Raw genomic sequence first — 20,510 nt, forward strand, 5'->3', positions numbered from 1 at the left:
ACCCATAATAGCAATGGGCCCCCCACCCCTTATCAGATGACCTCTGATTTACCGCCAACCGTCAAAGACCACCAGACAAACACCGCCAACCCAGTTCCATCCGCACCGCTGTCATGACATCCGATCCTTGCCACCTGAAATAGAACAAAAACAACAACCGACATACACCAGCAACCTAACAATAGGGAGGGAGGGTGGGAAAACTGCCTCCTCTCGCTGTCCCTTCCTTCGCACTGCCCGTTGCTCCGCCCCTTCCTCCTTTTAAAGCGCTCCTCCCCTTCCATTACATTCTCCACTTGCTCCTCCCCCATAGCCTCTCTCTCTGCACCTTAACCCCTTAGACCTTATCCACCCTGTCATGTCCGGCCCTTCCTTACTTCCCTTTCAGTCCATCCACTGCGGGCCTCTCTTGACCAGGGTAGTCTAAAGGTCCCTCTTTTACCTGTTACCCATTCCACTCCAACCCCCACCCCTTTTACCACAACCCTGAATGATGAGACCACACCTTGCTTTGGAGTAAAATGGCCATAACAGCCTTTATTACCATTACTCAAACACTCCAATCAAAATATATATCTCAATATATAAATAGCCAAATATATATGTCTAACCATAACCAACATCAGGTATAACGAATAGCATATAAATAACATGCCCGGTCTGGTGATCTCTGACGGTGACCCATATTTTACCAAACAACCAACTCACTGCGGTACCCACTTCCACTTAACCAGGCCTCCAGCTGTGACCGCTCGGAGACAACTTCCGACAGTGATAACCATAAAGGTATTCCATCCAACGTTCAGGAATACACCGGAGGGACCCATAATAGCAATGGGCCCCCCACCCCTTATCAGATGACCTCTGATTTACCGCCAACCGTCAAAGACCACCAGACAAACACCGCCACAGCCCGAAAGGGTGACTCCCTTACCCTTAAGGGCCACCCCACCCCCACAAGGCCTTAGAATTAGTGATGGCCGAACGGTTCGCCCGGCGGTCGTTTCGCGGCGAATTTCCGACATTCGCGGTCCGCACGTTCGAACGCCTTTTTCCGTCGTTCGCCGCGGCGGACTTACGTGTTTAATGTATACAAGAACTTTAACCTTTGGTGACACGTTTATCATGTGATACAGGACAGCCAATTGAGACATGACAGCACATGGACACTTGTACATTCCCCCTAACCTATAAATACACCCGATCCGGTGGCCATTTTACATTCTTTCTTCTGTTAAGATAGGGACAGGTTCCTGTGTGGAGTAGGGAGAGATAAACCACTAGCTATTTGGTACACAAAAGTTCTTTTCAGGACTGGTATAGGTGTTAGGTGTTGATAGGTTTGCTGTGCTGCTGATTCTTGCAGCAGCCTGAGTGTCTTTTGTTAGTTTAGAGAAAGGGAAAGGACGGTGTATGCTACAGGGACAGCCAGATTAGTCTTTCATCATCATCATCATCATCATCATCATTAGCTGTTACTATCAAGGTCCACAAAAGAGCTGTTCCAGTAACCACTAATCGTTCTCTTTTTTTGCCAATTTGTATAGGGACAGGAAGGAAGCAGTGTTGTCAGGCAGTGAGGGTAATTTTAAAGACTTGCTGTTATTATTAGTTCCACAAAGGTTCTTTTCAGGACTGGTATCAGTGGTACAGTAATAGGCTTGTACATGTATAATATTCTTTCTTCCAAATATAGAAAGGATATTATACTTGACTGCTGCCCTTCTGCTGCAGTCTGCTAAACATTCACAACTCACTTGTTCCACAAAAGTTCTTATAAGGACTGGTAACTTGGTATAGGGTGCTACGGTACATAGGCTTGAGTGCGGTACAGTCTGCTGTTCTGTAAGGACCGCTATCGGTCCACAATAGATAGGGTTGACGTGCACCACTGCTGACCGCTGCCCTATACTGCAGCAGTCCTTCAGCGGTATAGGGACTGACGTACAGTCTGCTAATCACTAACACACAACCTGCTTGTTCCACAAAAGTTCTTATAAGGACTGGTAACTTGGTATAGGGTGCTACGGTACATAGGCTTGAGTGCGGTACAGTCTGCTGTTCTGTAAGGACCGCTATCGGTCCACAATAGATAGGGTTGACGTGCACCACTGCTGACCGCTGCCCTATACTGCAGCAGTCCTTCAGCGGTATAGGGACTGACGTACAGTCTGCTAATCACTAACACACAACCTGCTTGTTCCACAAAAGTTCTTATAAGGACTGGTAACTTGGTATAGGGTGCTACGGTACATAGGCTTGAGTGCGGTACAGTCTGCTGTTCTGTAAGGACCGCTATCGGTCCACAATAGATAGGGTTGACGTGCACCACTGCTGACCGCTGCCCTATACTGCAGCAGTCCTTCAGCGGTATAGGGACTGACGTACAGTCTGCTAAACACTAATACACAACCTGCTTGGTCCACAAAAGTTCTTATAAGGACTGGTAACTTGGTATAGGGTGCTACGGTACATAGGCTTGAGTGCGGTACAGTCTGCTGTTCTGTAAGGACCGCTATCGGTCCACAATAGATAGGGTTGACGTGCACCACTGCTGACCGCTGCCCTATACTGCAGCAGTCCTTCAGCGGTATAGGGACTGACGTACAGTCTGCTAATCACTAACACACAACCTGCTTGTTCCACAAAAGTTCTTATAAGGACTGGTAACTTGGTATAGGGTGCTACGGTACATAGGCTTGAGTGCGGTACAGTCTGCTGTTCTGTAAGGACCGCTATCGGTTCACAATAGATAGGGTTGACGTGCACCACTGCTGACCGCTGCCCTATACTGCAGCAGTCCTTCAGCGGTATAGGGACTGACGTACAGTCTGCTAATCACTAACACACAACCTGCTTGTTCCACAAAAGTTCTTATAAGGACTGGTAACTTGGTATAGGGTGCTACGGTACATAGGCTTGAGTGCGGTACAGTCTGCTGTTCTGTAAGGACCGCTATCGGTCCACAATAGATAGGGTTGACGTGCACCACTGCTGACCGCTGCCCTATACTGCAGCAGTCCTTCAGCGGTATAGGGACTGACGTACAGTCTGCTAAACACTAATACACAACCTGCTTGGTCCACAAAAGTTCTTATAAGGACTGGTAACTTGGTATAGGGTGCTACGGTACATAGGCTTGAGTGCGGTACAGTCTGCTGTTCTGTAAGGACCGCTATAGGTCCACAATAGATAGGGTTGACGTGCACCACTGCTGACCGCTCACCTATACTGCAGCAGTCCTTCAGCGGTATAGGGACTAAGAGTTTTGTCACAGGGTCATTTAAAAAATGACATGCAGAGGAAGAGGCAGGCCCTTCCGCAGGGGTGGTAGGGGTAGGGCAGGAGCAACAGGCTTGAGCCAAAGTGGGAAGTTGCAGAAGGTGCGTTCAATTACTTTAAAGGATGCACCAGACTTGGTTGAGTGGCTCGCTCAGCCTTACTCTTCTGCACCCTCCTCATCCTCTCGATCTGCACCCTCTTCTTCACTCTCTGCTATGTGCACCCCCAAAGACACTACCACCAACAACACGACCACCACCACCACCACCACATACCTTCCGCTTGAGTCACTGGAATTATTTTCCGATCCATATCAAGAGGACATTTCTGATGCGCAGCCACTCTTGGTATTGGATCAGGAAGAGGAGGTAGCAACAAGCGCTACTCAGCAGTCTGACGCCAGTACCCAGATCAGCCCAAGGAGGAGGTTGGTCCCCGGTGTTGCTGACTACTCCGAGATCTCTACTTATAGCGGTGGGGAAGGTGACGTTGATGATGACGTGTCTAGTGATGTCACGTGGGTGCCCACAAGAGAGGAAGAGGAGGGGAGTTCAGAGGGAGATATGGACCAGCAGATAGGGAGGAGAAGCAGCAATGACTTACATTGCACAGCAGGGACAAAGCAGACTGCAAATGTATCAGGAGCGAGTCATCGACCATGTACGGTCACATCTGGCGCTCCCAGGACACCGGCACATGGCTCCGCAGTGTGGGCTTTTTTTAACGTGTCCGCTGCTGACAATAGCGTTGCCATCTGCAATCTTTGCAGTCAACGCGTTAGTCGCGGTAAGCCCAATACTCACCTAGGGACGACCGCCTTAAGAAGGCACATGAGCAGCCATCACCGAGCCCAGTGGGAGCAACGGAACACACAAAGCCACACTGCAGGCTCTCACCGTCCAGCCTCGTCTTCTACTTCTCCTTCTCCTCTCTCCTCACAATTGTCCTCCACTCCACCTTCCATCACGCCAAGCTCACATTTTTCTGCAAAAAGGCAGGCTTCCGTGGGCCTAATGTTTGAGCGTAAAAAAATGATGATGCCGGATAACCCTCTTGCCCAACGGTTGGCGGCTGGCTTGTCAGAACTCATAGCCCGCCAACTACTGCCATATAAACTGGTGGACTCGGAGGCCTTTCGCAAATTTGTGGCCATTGGAACACCACAATGGAAGGTCCCAGGAAGGAAGTATTTCTCAGAGAAGGGCATCCCAGAGCTATATGGCCATGTTCAGCGGCAAGTGAATGTATCTCTGGCACACAGTGTCGGTGCCAAGATACATCTGACCACAGACACGTGGTCTAGCAAACACGGGCAGGGAAGGTATATCAGTTTTACTGCCCACTGGGTGAACCTTCTGACGGCCGTCAAGCATGTAACCCGTGGCACCCGTGTAGATTTGGTTTTACCGCCACGGATTGCATGCAGGCCTGACTCTTCTTCTCCTCCTCCTACTCCATCCTCCTCCCTCTCCTCCTCAGCTGCCTCCTCCTTTTCCGCTGCTAGCGTCTCTTCCACTGCACCGCCCAAGCTCCCCAGAACCTATTCCACATGCCAGGTGAGACGTTGCCATGCCGTGCTGCGTCTGTTGTGCCTGGAAGCAAAGAGCCACACTGGCCCGGCACTCCTTTCAGCTTTGCGTTCACAGGCAGATGAGTGGCTAACACCGCTCAATTTGACAGTTGGTAAAGTGGTGTGTGACAACGGTGCCAATCTGCTTAGCGCATTGAAACAGGGCAAAATCACGCACGTGCCGTGCATGGCACACGTCTTAAACTTGGTCGTGCAGCGATTCCTTGTCAAATACCCTGGGGTCCAGGACATCTTGCGGCAGGCAAGGAAAATCTCGGCCCATTTCAGAAGATCTTACACGGCCATGGCTCGCCTTGCTGACATTCAGCGGCGACACCATCTGCCGGTCAGACGTCTTATTTGCGATTGCCCGACGCGATGGAACTCAACCTTCTATATGCTTGATAGGCTGCTCCAGCAGAAACGTGCAGTTAACGTCTACCTGTATGAACTCTGCGAAAGAAACGGTTCTGGGGAGCTGGGTTTTTTTTCACCGCGCCAGTGGCTGCTCATGCGCGACACATGCAGACTTCTGCGGCCATTTGAGGAGATCACCAAACTGGTCAGTCGCAGCCATGGCGCCATCAGTGACATGGTACCTTATGCCTTCTTTCTGGAGCGTGCATTGCGTCGTGTCATTGATCAGGCTGTGGAGGAGCAGGAGCGGGAAGATGAGGAAGTCGCAATGCTGGATGAATTCCCAGGGGGGGCTACTCTATCTGAGACAAGTCAACAACAGGAGTCTGATGAGGAGTCAGAGGAGGATGGTGCCGGGGCGGATGAGCAGGAGCAAGAAGAGCATGCTTTAAACCTTTCTGGGATCCCTGTTGTGCGAGGATGGGGAGAGGAGAATGAAGAGGACGACATTATCCTGGATGATGAGCAGGAGCCAGGCCACCACACCGCTTCCACTTTAGTGCAAATGGGGGCCTTCATGCTCCAGTGTTTTAATAGGGACCCCCGTATAAAAAGCATGAGGGTCAAGGACCAGTACTGGGTGGCAACGTACTTAGACCCCCGGTACAAACACAAAATGGCGGAAATGTTACCGCCGTCGCAGAGGGCTGTCAGAATGCAGCACTTCCAGGCCTTGCTTCGAGAAATGCTGCATTCTGCTTTTGCGTGCGCTGGCAGAGGAGCAATTCCCACTCCCAGAGAAGGATTTGCGGGTACCAATCCAACAGCGCCTGCAAGAAGAGGCCGGTTTGAAGATGTGTTGGTGACTTCGGATATGAGGTCATTCTTTCAGCCGACCCATCGACAGGTGTCATCCGGATCCAGCATCAGGGAACGCCTAGACCGTCAGGTGTCCGACTACATTGGGTTAACGGCCGATGTGGACGCTCTGAGGAGTGATGAACCCCTAGACTACTGGGTGGGCAGGCTTGACCTCTGGCCAGAGCTTGCCCAATTTGCAATCGAACTGTTGGCTTGCCCCTCATCCAGTGTCCTGTCCGAAAGGACGTTCAGCGCAGCAGGGGGGATTGTGACCGATAAGCGTACTCGCCTAGCTCACCACAGTGTTAACTACCTCACATTTCTAAAAATGAATGAGGCATGGATCTCGGAGGAATTCAACACATGTGACCAGTAGACCATGTATATGTCTATAAACTATTTTTTTAATCAAGCACACAGACCTTCTTAATTCATTTGGCTCACTTCCTTGACCCAAAAAAGCACACCGTACTATATGCCCCTACCCTCCTCTTTGAAGAGGTTGAGCGGTGTCATATTTCTACTGGGGCTGCTTATGATATCCCTGTGCTGTGCTGACTTCCTCCTGGGGGTTCTTATTATGAAGGGATCACACTATCCCTGTGCTGTGCTGACTTCCTCCTGGGGGTTCTTATTATGAGGGGATCACACCATCCCTGTGCTGTGCTGACTTCCTCCTGGGGCTGCTTACGGTGCTGCTGTCAGTGCTGTATGTCACGGTGCTGCTGTCAGCGCTGTATGTCACGGTGCTGCTGTCAGCGCTGTATGTCACGGTGCTGCTGTCAGCGCTGTATGTCACGGTGCTGCTGTCAGCGCTGTATGTCACGGTGCTGCTGTCAGCGCTGTATGTCACGGTGCTGCTGTCAGCGCTGTATGTCACGGTGCTGCTGTCAGCGCTGTATGTCACGGTGCTGCTGTCAGCGCTGTATGTCACGGTGCTGCTGTCAGCGCTGTATGTCACGGTGCTGCTGTCAGCGCTGTATGTCACGGTGCTGCTGTCAGCGCTGTATGTCACGGTGCTGCTGTCAGTGCTCTGTATTACGGTGCTGCTGTCAGATGCCTCTATCACGGTGCATGTGTCATTCCGGTATGTCACGCTGCTGGTGATCATCTCCTGCACCCTCTTCTTTGCCTACCCTGGTCCCTGACCTTCCCTCTCCTCCATTGCCTTCATTAGCTCCATAGTCCTGAATTGTTAGAACAATTTCCCAAATAAAATAAAAATGCTTGTAGTTATCGATCCCAAATTCACCTCATACATGTATTATGTCATTGTCCAGATGGTGGGACTACGTTTTACCCCCTAATAATTACCACGTGGCCGCAAATTCGACATGAAGGTTTGCAAAGTTCGCCTCCCATTGAAGTCAATGGGGCCCGCGGCGAACGGTCGGTTTCGCGAACGTTTGGGTCCGTTCGCATTTCGCGTTCGCGAAACGTCCCGTCGGAAGTTCGTCCATCACTACTTAGAATACCGTCTTGCAATCCCAAGGACCACCCATCGATCCCCACCTCGGCTAAGTGCAACCCCATTCCGTCCAACGCACATACCCCATCGCACGGCAGCACCCGGTGCCGAACCACGAACCCGCTATGCTGGGCCCCAAACCACCCCACCACCTTGTGTACCCTCAGACGGGTCCAATGATGCCCCCGACCAAACGAGCCCAGCGCCATACCGTCCCGGCTAAAATGTCTGATCAGCCCACCACTATACCCGCAACACATGACGCTCAACCTCCCCGAACAAACGTTCCCACTTCACCCCCGGGACCCCCAACCCCCGCAAGCAAGCCTCACTCCGAGAAACACCGAGTTGCCTGCCCCCAGGACGTTGGTCTCCTCTCCTATCCCCCAAACACACATAGGAGTGCCCCACGATCCAGACAAGGCGAGCCATACCTCCATCTGAAAAGAAAACCAACAGCACAAAACCAGCCGTCAACTACCACCATTGCACCCACCTCCACAGGAAAACAGCCACACCACCCTGCACATATGTAAATAACTTCCACTTGCGTTGTGCATGCGTGTCCACTTATCCATTTATATATTTATTTATTTATTTATTTATTTATTTTTCTTTTTTTTTTTTTTTTTTTTTTTTTTTTAATAGAAACCCACTCAAACCACCACCAACTGAGGCCTAACATACGTACGAAACCACCGAGATTCCCATCTCCCACTCCAGCGAACTGCCGTCTCAACCAGCCCACACCGGGCAGCCTCAGTGACCGCCCGATGCGGTAGGAGTGTGACGCAAAGCCCCTGCTATCCAAACCCACCTCCCGCAAACACTTCCGGAACACCGAAAATTGGTACCCGATCAAAAAAGGACCCTTCCTCATCCCACAGGAAAGGCCCCCCGGCACACTTCCCAAAAACCCTGAACCGCTGCCACGGGGCAAACCCGGGACACCAGCACCCCCTTCCCCTGCTGGTCCGTTTTGGACCTGCGCAGCCAGAGCCCCACCCGATCCCGTCCAAACGCACCATGCCGTTAAACAGACCCCCAGTCACCCTCTCGGTCGGGCTCCCCAATTCCCCGATCCGAAACGCCCCATAAAAGCCAAAGAAAACGCTGCTGTGAACAGCCGCGCCTCGTAACCTGAAGAGCAAACAAACCCCAGCCGATAACAGATCGCCGGCAGGTTCGTGAACGGGACCGGCCTCCGCGCATCCCCCGTCCAGCTCTGCACGCGATAACCTTTTACCGCCCGTCGCACCCAGAAATCTTAGCGTTTTTTTTTTTATTTTTTATTTATTACCATCCACCCACCACGAGCTAAACAAAACGTCAAAACACGCCAGTTTCCGGCCACTCGAGGAAACCGACACCCCTCGCCCCCCATTTCTGGCCACAAAGTAGAGCACAAACCGCCGCCTACCGCGTCCCCGATCACCGACCCCTGCTCCCGAACCAGAACCAACCATTTTGCCCAAACCGTGAAGAAGGCCGCCCACCTAGACGCGCTCACCAACTGCCCGAGCCATCCCGCAGCCACCTAATCCACCCCGGGCAAGGGACCTCTCCCGCTTCCGCGCCCGGAGCAAGCTCCCTGAATCTGTCCCCCTGAAAAATGAGACAGGGAGTCAGCCAGCTCAATTGCCACGCCCGAGATGCGTACAGCGTAAAGAAAACATGCAGCTGTAAACAACGAAAAACGAACTACCGCATCAGCCGTGTAACCGGAGGGGAAGTAGCTGACATGCGGCTAACCACCTGCTCAACACCCATGTCGTCGTAAATGCGCAACTTCAAACCCCGACACTCCTCCCCCCACAGCTCCAACGCTAACACCCCCGGAAATAGTGTCAACAAAACCAGATTCCCCAGGAAAGCCGCTGCCTCCCATGTCTCTGGCCAAGGCCCCGCGCTCCACTTGCCCCCTCAAATAACGCCCCGTACCCGGTAGAACCCGCCCCATCTGTGGCCAAGGCCATGTAAAAGTCGCTAACCGGGCCCGCCATCCAATTGTCCTACCATTGTAGGAAGCCCAGAACTCCTGCCAAACCCGCAAATCCTCCCTATGGCCCCTACCCAGGCGCACTAAGTGCGTCAGAACGCTGACCCTCCCCGTAGCCGCCGACAGCCGCCCGCGGAAAATCCCTCCCATGGGAATGATCCTACCAGCGAAGCGCAGCTGACCCCGGATTGACTGCAACCTCCGCAACTGAACCATAGTTCCGCGCCAGTGGAACCCCAAAGCCAAAAGCTCCCATGAGGAACAGGGAGCAGCCGGAATGCCGATTCCACATCGGCCTTGGCCATCAGTGCCCCTTGACCCCACCGCCGCACCCACCGGACTGCCGCGCTGAACGACGTGCAGGACACCGTGCACCGCTGGGTCAATAACCGTGTACTGAGCCCCCTTATCGGAAACGACAGGCGATGGAAGAGTCAACATTTCCCCACTTGCGTCTTGGGGACCACCCCCAATGGGAAAACCACCCAGTTGGGCCAAGGCCTGCCCCAAACGGCCCCCCGCGTCCGCCACCCCCCTAGTAGCCTGTCAGCCACGAACCCCGGACGCTGCAATGCCGACTTCAACTCCTTCGCCACCAGCGGCACCGCTGGCAGCGACAGGTAATCCTGAAGCCATGTCGAAACAACGCCGGCACCCGCGCCGCCGCCCTCTCCGGATACCTACGCAGAAAAGGAAGCATCCACGCCCGTATCACCGGCGTCCACCCGCTTCCGAGCAGCATCCCCGACTCGACCCCCTATCCGGAAGCACCGAGACAGCGTGTGTGCTCCACCGCAGCCGGAACACTCACGCCGTAATCCGCACGCTCCCCCGAACTGGCATGCTCGCTCGTCGAACTGCCCCCAGACCCCCATTCCTTTCCGGCCGGCAGCCCAGAGGTAGGCACACACCCGGTCCCCCCGCGAGGAAACAGGCGGGGCCGCGCCTACGACATAAGCCTCATCCAGAAGCTGATGTCCTAGCGGTCCCGGCGCAACGCCGGCCGCACTGCTATGTGCGGCCGGAATTGCCCGACATACCGGGGCCACCACCCCCCCCCATACACCCTATGGGCCGTCCCGATCGAGCCATAGAGCAGAACAGCGCCAAGCCATGCTCGGGGCTCCGCTCGCCAAAATGGCAAACGCCCGTAACCAATTAGGAAATTGCGCGGTAGAAAACCACCGCTCGTCCTCATCCTCCTGCGGGGAATCATCGGGCCTGACCCCATCCACTCTAAACTGCACCAAATGGGAGAGGCGAGAAAGTCTCCCCTTACTCCCCTTTCCCGAGCCTTACCCGCACCTCCTGCGGCCAGTGGGCCCCCAGCGGCCCCACGAACCACCTGTACACCACCCACCACGCCGCGTCGGCGACCCGAACGATGTTCGACCGTACCGCCGCTGCCGTTTGTTCGTTTAATTCTATAATTTAACATGGTCGCGTCCACCACTGGTGCACCCACCGCCCCTCCCCCACTGGAGTCGGCACAGAAGGTGCCAATGGCGGTGTACCCCCCATGCCCCCAGGAACCCCCCCAAGCACCCCAGCCAGGGGAGCCCCCCACGGGGCCGCCGGCGGCGGCCGCGCCAGCCCCCAGTCAAACCGCCCCACCAAGGCCCGCAGCCCATCCCGCAAAACCTGGCAACCGTGCGGCAGGTTCAGCACCCTCGCTGCCCAGTCCCGCCGCCTGAACCCCCCCACGCTGAGGCCCGCCCCACATGCACCACTGTCCTCCCCGCGCCTGCCTGTACCCCGCAATGCCGCAGACTATAAGAAAGCATCTTGTGACTCACCTGGCTTGTCCAGGAACGCCCCCCACAGCCGGACTGGTGACATCCCCTGCTGGATCTGGTACCTCATCATCCGGAATCTCTCCTTCGGACCGATCATCCTGTCCCCAGGTAGGCGGGGGGTGTAAGCCCCCCGGGGGAAGAGACCCCGGAGGCCGATGCCACAACCCGCAGTGGTGCCGCCACCCCTCCGGCCAAGACCACCTCGGCAGACTGGCGATGCGGACCAGACCTGCCAGCCCCTGGGGAAGCAGACACCCGGGCGCCACTGCTGGCCTTCTGTTTGGAGCAGCCTGCAGGTGATCCCCGCTCCTGACCAGGCTGAAGTGCTGTCCCCCTGATCCCCGGTAGAGCCAGCCCGAGCAGCCATCCCTCCTCCGAACTGGGCCCTGCTGCAGAGTCCCCCCCCCTCCCCCCACCCTCATTCTCCCAAGAAGCTCCCCCGCCTCGTGGCATGCCCGCCCCACCCCCCTCCGCACTAAACGAGGTGGCCGAGTAGCAGGCCCAGGCAAGAACAGGGCCCCGCTGCAGAGTCCCCCCCCCCCTCATTCTACAAGGAAGCTCCCCCGCCTCGTGGCATGCCCGCCCCGCCCCCCGACACAGGCCGGCGGCGTGATGACCGCCCGAGGCCCGCAAAGTCCACCCGAGTCCCCCTCGCCGGGGGGAGCGATCGGTCGTCCCCAGGGCTCCGCACTAAACGAGGTGGCCGAGTAGCAGGCCCAGGCCAAAAGAGCGCCGAAGGCCGCGACCGCCACGTGCGCTGCAGACTCTCACCCCTCCTGTAGTCCGGTCCCGCCGCAACCGCCAGCCACCCGAGATGCTCCTTCAGCCCGTCCGGCCCTCGTTCCTCCGTCCGTCCGTCCGTCCGTCCGTCGCCTCAGCCCCGCCAGGAGTGTTGCAAAGTCCGCCATCACCGAGGAGCAGTGGTGTAAAACTGCCTCCTCTCGCTGTCCCTTCCTTCGCACTGCCCGTTGCTCCGCCCCTTCCTCCTTTTAAAGCGCTCCTCCCCTTCCATTACATTCTCCACTTGCTCCTCCCCCATAGCCTCTCTCTCTGCACCTTAACCCCTTAGACCTTATCCACCCTGTCATGTCCGGCCCTTCCTTACTTCCCTTTCAGTCCATCCACTGCGGGCCTCTCTTTCTTCTGCTGCTCTGCCAGGATTGGATGTTCCCCCCCTCAGCATGATTGGGCATGCTGAAGTCATGTGGTTACTTTCCTGTCTTTTCACTGGATGTTAGAGATCATAGCAGAAGTTCAGTGTAAGAAATACACAGGAGAATATGCATATTAAAAAGAGTAGAGGTGGGCGGGGAGTCTACTGACATCACGACTCCACCCTCCAAGCTCGAGACAACAGACCCACCCACAGAATCTGCAGTTTATCGGGTCTCATAGCAGACAGAGGGGAGACATTTGACATTTAAAGATAAATGCAGGAGGCATGTATATCCTTATAGATAACCCCTATGGCAGTAGTTTAGAAAGGATGACATTGGGTTTACATCCACTTTAACAAAATCCGATACCTAGAAGATCCCAAGCCAATCACAAGATTTTATGTTATATTTCATCCTTGTATTCCAAAAATGTGTATTTCCTCAGATTGATATCTTTATACATTTTACATTTCCAAAATATTCAACAGGATAAAAAAAAAGTTGGGATCTACTTCTATCCAAGGTATTAGTCTAGAATGAAGACATAAGTGAAACTAAGTAAAACACAGAATACAGGCAGGTTAATTGCCAGGTGTGCAATTTTGCTGTGATTTGGTTTAAATTGGCTTTAATCTTTTGTCTGTCTTTATTGGAATGTCTTAATTTGGAAATGTTGTGCTTGATTTCTTTGATTAAAATTCACACAATGTTCACAAATGCATGTAGCTCTGAATTCTAACCTCCTTGAAAGCAACAAGCAACACACTGGTTTGTTCCATGTTGGTAAAAATGTGTTTTGATTTTTTAATATTTGGAGATAATAACATATCTGTGATAGCCAAGTACAATGCTGTTTTGATTTGACTAATTGGAAACAAGTGGGACTAATCATAGTGAATGCTTTTAAATTAGGTCTAAAAGGTGCCCATGAGTGGTCTAACAAACAAGCATGCTTCCAGTTTTCAGCATTAATGTGACAGAATATTTCTGAGGCTCATCTGATATTCAGAATTCATCACTATTGAGCAGAGCTGAGAGTGAAGGGTTCGAAGTGCTGATTATTGAGGCTGAGATGAAAAAACGAAGCAGTGATTTGTGTTTTGCATGGTTGGATTATTGATGTAAATCTTCACTCTTTTTTGAGTTAACCTATCATAGAGAGTACTTTATGAATAAGCTCCGGTTGGAGTAAAAATTAGATATTTCATAGCTTATTGTCCCCCTAAAATTAATCTACTCTTTACATTTTTACCTTGGTAATAGTTACCCCAAAAATTATATTTTCTAGTGACCTTTGCGTTTGGTTGATTTAGATCCTTTTTCTGTAAAATCTATCATTTTCTTTTCTTTTCTCTGGTTTTGTGACTTTCTCCGATATTATTTTCCTATGCAGCCTGCTATAGGTATAGCTTTGTGCATCCTGGGAAAGAAGTACGCCTCTCCAGCCCTGATTACACCTCTACGTCCTGCATATGGCATCTACAAGCCCCTCCAACCTACTTGCTGCAACTGCGGCTCAAATGGATGAAACCTGATTGTAGAGATCTACTGGTCTTGTACGATACACCTGCCCCAATTGATGAGAAGGTCATCACCCTGTAAGTTATATATATATATATATTCATGTACCAGCTGGCATGCTTGACTTAGATTTAATTGAATAATAGCAACTCATGAAAATGAAAAATTTGCCCACATACAGTATATTTTAAGTTCATTGGATCTTGTGCGGCATCACCACAGATTCCAAGCTACAAAAATTTGGGGAGGCTGATGTAAACTTCAAAGGGAGTTCATTTTTTTTTATAACAATGACATTTTTATTAAAGTATTTAAAAGATATACAAGTTTTCTCCATAGACAGAGTATAAACAGTGCATCTTAACAAATAAACAGCATTTGTTCACGTTCAAACGGCCTAGACGGCCATATTAGATCTATCTGATACAGTTCAAATCTTGGTAAAACTTCAATCAGGGTAGAATAATATTAACCCCACCTTCAATGCTTATATAATGGAAGAGCTGGGTGTCCCCCGACCCCACACCCCAACTGGGATCACACTGTGTAGGGCCAAGAGGACCCCCCACCCCTCCGGTTGCCTTTAGTGTTCTATTGGTTGTGTAAGACCTTGTCACTGATAACCTTCAGTATCTTCAACCTTGTATCGAATGTGGGAGCAAATGTAGTATAATTTGAACCAAATTCAATACAGATTTGCAAAAACAAGAGATAAAAGAAAAACACAGAAAAAAGAAAAGAGAAATAAAAATAAAAATACACAGTCTTTTGTGTCCGTTGTTGATATGTAATTCACATCTATTACCCAAGTAATCAAAAGCCCTTTTAGAATGTTGCTCTGGTCTGTGTCCACGGTTTCCATTGTGCTTGTGCCATCAGATATTTTCCTTGGGATGAGGCAAACAGAATTTCATACGTAGCATGGATATTAGTGGTAGCTAATATTTCTCCCAGATCAGGGGGATTGTGATCCCTCCAGTGTCTCATGATCACCAGCCTAGTGCTCAGTAAGATGTGTGTAGCTATTACTCTTGCTCTTTTGGGTAGTGTATCTAAGTCAAGTGAGAGAATGGCCATACCAGGGTGTCTGTAATATGTTCTCAATCGTATAGAACACTTTATCCCAGAGTGTTTGAATGCTAGTGCATTCCCACAAAATTGGAAAGAGCGTGCCTACACATCCGCACTGCCTCCAACACAGCGGGTGTTATCGAACTTGGACACTCTGTAAGGGGTTAAATACCACCTCAGGAGTATTTTTTGTGTCAGTTCCCAAAGGTTGATACACATGGTGGCAGAGTACGTAAATTGAAGTGCCTGTTGCCATTTATCTGATGAGTATTTGGATCCCCAATCACGTTCCCAGGCCATAATATTAGAGCTTTTGGTGAACGATAATTTATCATTTAATGAGTTGTAGAACAGGGAAATTCCTTTAATGTTGGTGGTTGTATTATTTAAGTAGAGGAAGATCCTCCACGGTAGCTGAATCGAGATAGGGGAGTTATCCTTGAGAAAGTGTTGTATTTGGGTATACCTATAAAGGTCAGAGTCTTTAAGGTCAAATTCGATTTGTAGCGACCTGAACGTTTTCATAGAGGGTCCTATGATTAGTTCAGGGATGCTATTAATCCCCTTCCTGACCCAATGCGTCACCTGGAAATCAGGTATGATCTCCGATAGGCATGCAAGAGGTAACTGAATTGAGGACAAGGGAGTGTTGGTGTGAGGAGTATCAAGTAAGAGTTTCCAGGCCTGTAAGGACGCGCGGATTGTTGGGGCTAGGGAAACATCAGGCATCCGTTTGATAGTGCTAGCCATTAAGTAATTATAGGTGTTGGTGCCGGAAATCTGGAATTCCTCCAGCTCCTGCCATTTCGTTCTGGGTGAATTTGGAAACCACGAGCTCAGTTGCTCAAGAACCGAGGCCGTGTAGTAATCTTTAATCAGTACATTTCCCACTCCTCCAGCTCTTCTCACCGCTATTGATTTCTTAAAGGCCCACCTTGCTTTCTTTCATTTCCATAAGAATTTATTAATTATAGATTGCATTTTGATAAAATATGAGTTGGGGATCAGGATGGGTAATGCCCTGAATAGATAGATGATCTGTGGTAAGATCACCATTTTAAACGCTGCCAAACGCCCTGACCAAAGTAGCTCAGCCTTCGCTAGATCTTGAAGTTTTAACGGCAGAGAATTAAGAAAGGGCATATAGTTGGCCGAGAAGAGTTCTCTAGTTGAAGCAGTCAGGAAGACCCCTAGGTATTTGACCCTATCTTTGCTCCAGGTGTATGGAAACCGTGAACTGAGCTCTCTCTGTAAACCTGGTGGTATGCCCATTCCCAGTACATAAGATTTGCTTTCAATCACCTTGTAATAAGATATTTTATTAAACATTTGTAGGATTGCATGTACCGAAGCCAGGGAAGTTTCAGGGTTCGTAAGCATTAGAATAATATCGTCTGCAAATAGGCTGATGACATGTTCAGGTTTGTGGGTATGGAAGCCAGTAATGTCAGGATGCCCTCTAATAAGGGTGGCTAAGGGCTCCAATATGAGGTTAAAAATTAAAGGGGAAAGCGGGCACCCCTGACGGGTGCCATTAGTGATTTGGAAGGCTTGGAGAGAATGCCCGAGGTGTATACTCGGGCAGACGGTGTAGAATATAGGGCCAATATTGCTTGCAGCATATATCTCTGAAGACCATATCGCCGCAGGACCATCTCCATGTAACCCCAATGTACCCGGTCGAAGGCCTTCTCCGCGTCCAACGCCAGCAGCAGAGAAGGCCTCCTCCCGGCCCCAGCTAGATGAACAATGTTCGTCAGTGCCTGGTGGCGTCTGAAGTTTGACGCCCCCTAGTGAAACCAGTCTGGTCTGGGTCTATTAGAAGTGGCAGAACATCTATCAGGCGGTTCGCTATCAGTTTAGCATATAATTTCAGATCAGTGTTTAACAAGGAAATAGGTCTAAAATTTGCAAGTGTATTTGGGACTTTCCCTGGCTTCGGCAATGTCACAATTAAGGCTTCGAGCATTTCAGGGGGGAAGGACAAAGAGGCAGCGGCATCGTTGAAAATTTTACCTAGGTAAGGTGCTAGGATGTCTTTAAAAATGTGGTAATATTCCCCCACAAAGCCATCCGGACCTGGGGATTTGTTAATTGGAAGTGTATCAATTGCTTCAGGTATTTCTTCTATAGTAAACGGTGCGTTCAGGGATGCTATTTGTTGTGATGTTAGTGTTGGTAGTGAGATTTTCAGCAAAAAGTCATTGATCATGTCAGTGGTGGGTTGTGGTGTTTCTCTGTCTTCTTTAAGGTTATAGAGGGTGCTGTAGTAGTGGCTAAATGCGTCTGCTATGTCTTGTGGATGTTGCATTTTCAGTTTAGTGGTGGGGTGCAAGAGGAATGGGATTTTGGTTTTATGTCTATGCCCTTTAATTTGGTGTGCTAACAGTTTCCCTGCTCTATTACCATGTGCGTAGTGTTTCATTTTAAGTCGTTTGGTATGCTTCTCAAAATCCTCCAATAAGAGTGTTCTGAGATCGCATCTTAGTTGGGTTAGCATCTTGGAATTGGAGGGGGATGGTTGGTGTTTGTTTTTCCATTCTAGATCATTAATTTTAGATGTGATGTCATGGTCTTTCTTTGCCGCTGCCTTCTCGCCCTCGCCCCCATTTGGATAATAATTCCCCTCATATACGCCTTGTGGGAGTTCCCCAAGGTGAATTGATTGCACACCGATGGTTCATTTAAGGCAAAAAACTCTTTCAAAAGTTTCTCCATGCGCAGCCTACACTCCGGTTGTTGCATAAGAAAGGAATTAGCTCTCCAGACCGGGGTGGAGCCCACCATGGAGGTGTCAGTCAATGAAAATTTTATAGAAGCGTGGTCAGACCACGTGATATCATTAATATCGGAAGAGGTGATTCTGGACAGAGTCCTTTTCTCTACCAAGAACAAGTTGATCCTGGAGTAAGTTCGATGTGTCGCCGAGAAGAACGTGTAGTCCCTGCCTACATCGAACAACTCCTCCCCATGGAGTGTTTCAAGTAAGGATAAACTTGTGCGGGTCGTCCTTGCTGTGGAATCCACCGCGGGGTCAGGCACCACATTAAAGTCGCCACACATTATCAAGAGACCGCTTCTAATACTGTTGATCCTTTTCATGAGCTTATGGAAGAAACTAAGCTGTCGTGAATTAGGGGCGTACACGTTGACAATAGTATACGTTATTTGGTTAATGTCGCAAATGAGTATGTGGAATCGACCATTGGGGTCCTTGTGTTCTTCTTGTAAAGTAAATGCAACAGTGTCACAAATCGCAGTCAGCACCCCTCTAGTTTTGGATGTGGAATTAGCTGTAAAAACATGTGGATATTGCCTATTCCTGCACAGTGGAGCCGACGCCTCGCAAAAATGAGTTTCCTGGGCGCACAGGACGTCACTCCTGTTCTGTAAGGCTTCAGCCCACAGAGATTTCCATTTCACTGGGTGGTTGAGGCCCTTAACATTAACCGATAAAAAGTTTATAGCCATAGGAGCAATAGTGTGCTATGAGGTCGTTGGCGTAATTGCCTCAGTGTGAGCGGCATACCACATATCCACTCCAAAAATGGTAAATGTGTCCCTGCCACAAGAAAATCACATTTACTCACTGTGATTGCAGGTCTAATCCGAGAGGCAGGGCGTTGATTCCATCCCATAACTTCATAGGATCTTGTGGGAGAGAGATCTCGCGGCAGATCGTGTCCGACTGTGACACCAGACTGTGTGAGGGCGAAGGAAATAAAAGACAAACGAAACAGATAAAAATATCAAAAGTTGAACAAAAGCAGAGGCGTACTTGCCGATGGATAATACCGTGACTGTGTTACTGTAGAGCAAGGAGCCATCAGCAGAACGACAACTAAGTGGTTCTAAGGGGTATATACCCGGGTGCAGCTATACGCTGCTCAGGTAGGCTGGGGATAAGTTCAAGCCTATTATTTGGTCCGGGGACCCTTAAGTGGACAAGTTGAAGCTCCCATGGCCCAAAGGGAGATAAACTGATAGTTAATGGTGGGACCTGGCGTTCCTCTGCGTAACAGTCCCCTCTCTCACATCACAGCTCCCTCCAAATAAAGCACCCCTTACAATCACAGCCCCCATATCACAGCTCCCCCCTCACATGATTGCTCCCCAATCACAGCTCTCCATATCACAGCTTCCCCCTCTCACATCACAGCTCTCCAAAACATGGTCCTCTTTATAATCACGGCCCTCCATATCACAGCTCTCCCTTTCACATTACAGCCCCCCATATCACAGGTCCCCCATCATGGCTACCCCCAAACAAAGTCCCTCTTACATTCACAGCCTCCCATATCACACTTCCTCCATGTTACATCACATCTCCCCCCAAAAACAGCAGCCCTGCCCATTCACAGGTCCCCTCTCTCACATCACAGCTCCCTCCAAATAAAGTCCCCCTTACAATCACAGCCCCCCAATATCACACAGTCCCCCCTTACAATCACAGCCCCACATATCACAGGTCCCCTCTCTCACATCACAGCTCCCTCCAAATAAAGCCCCCCTTACAATCATAGCCCCCCATATCAAAGCTCCCCCCTCAAATCACAGATGTGGAAAATGCAACCCCCCTTACAATCGCAGGCCCTCATATCACATCTCCCACTAAACACAGTCCCCCTTACAATCACAGCCCCACATATCACAGGTCACCTCTCTCACATCCCAGCTCCCTCCAAATGAAGTCCTACCCTTACAATCAAATTACCTACATATTACAGCTCTCCCCTCTCACATCACAGCCCCCCCTTACAATCACTGCCTCCCATATCACAGCCCCCCCTCTCACATCACAGCCCCCCACGAACACAGTCTCCTCTTTCAATCAGAGCCCCCCATATCACAGCTCCCCCCACTAAATTCCCCCCTTTTAATCACAGCTCCCCATCTTACATCACAGCTCACCAAATACAGCCTCCCCTTACAATTAAAGCTCCCCCATATCATAGGTCCCATTTCTCACATCACAGCTCCCCCCCCCCACAAAGTCCCCCCTTATAATCACAGACCCTGATATCACAGCTTCCCCTTCTGTTTTCTGTATACACCTGCCTGCCCAATTTGCTGTTAAATTCACAGCAGTGAAAAGGGTGGGAGCCCCAAAAGGTCTACACTGAGATCGGAGCTGGCCAACTCTTCTTGTTAACAAGCAAGTGATTGGTAGGTAGCACTGCTTTGTGTTCTAGCAACCCATCACCCGCTTGTTAATTTGAAAGTTTGGGCAGCTCCCGCTCCCCATGTAGACCTGTCGTGCCTCCTGCCCTTCTCCCTGCTGTGAGTTTAACAGCAGCAGTGGTGGTGGTAGGCAGGTGATTACATACAAAAGAGGAATCCACCCTGCCATGCCTCCCAGAGCCTCTCATGGGGTTCCCTACTGGACCTGGGCCCTCGGACAGGACCAGAATGGTCAATGCACCCCTGT

General features: G+C 50.7%; 1 protein-coding gene across 2 annotated transcripts in view; it reads left to right on the forward strand.

Annotated features, from left to right (window-relative positions):
- Positions 1-20,510, forward strand: part of TMPRSS6 (transmembrane serine protease 6) — a 430,707-nt gene that overhangs the window by 102,511 nt on the left and 307,686 nt on the right. For both annotated transcript variants that reach the window (XM_077452249.1, XM_077452250.1), the window contains one exon: positions 13,884-14,088. In XM_077452249.1, coding sequence (XP_077308375.1) covers positions 13,884-14,088 — 205 coding nt within the window. The remainder of the gene's footprint in view (positions 1-13,883; positions 14,089-20,510) is intronic.

Source organism: Lithobates pipiens, unplaced genomic scaffold (genome assembly GCF_037356315.1).
Source record: "Lithobates pipiens isolate NorthernLeopardFrog02 unplaced genomic scaffold, aLitPip1_a1.2 Scaffold_23, whole genome shotgun sequence".
In the NCBI taxonomy this organism is placed as follows: Eukaryota; Metazoa; Chordata; class Amphibia; order Anura; family Ranidae; genus Lithobates; species Lithobates pipiens.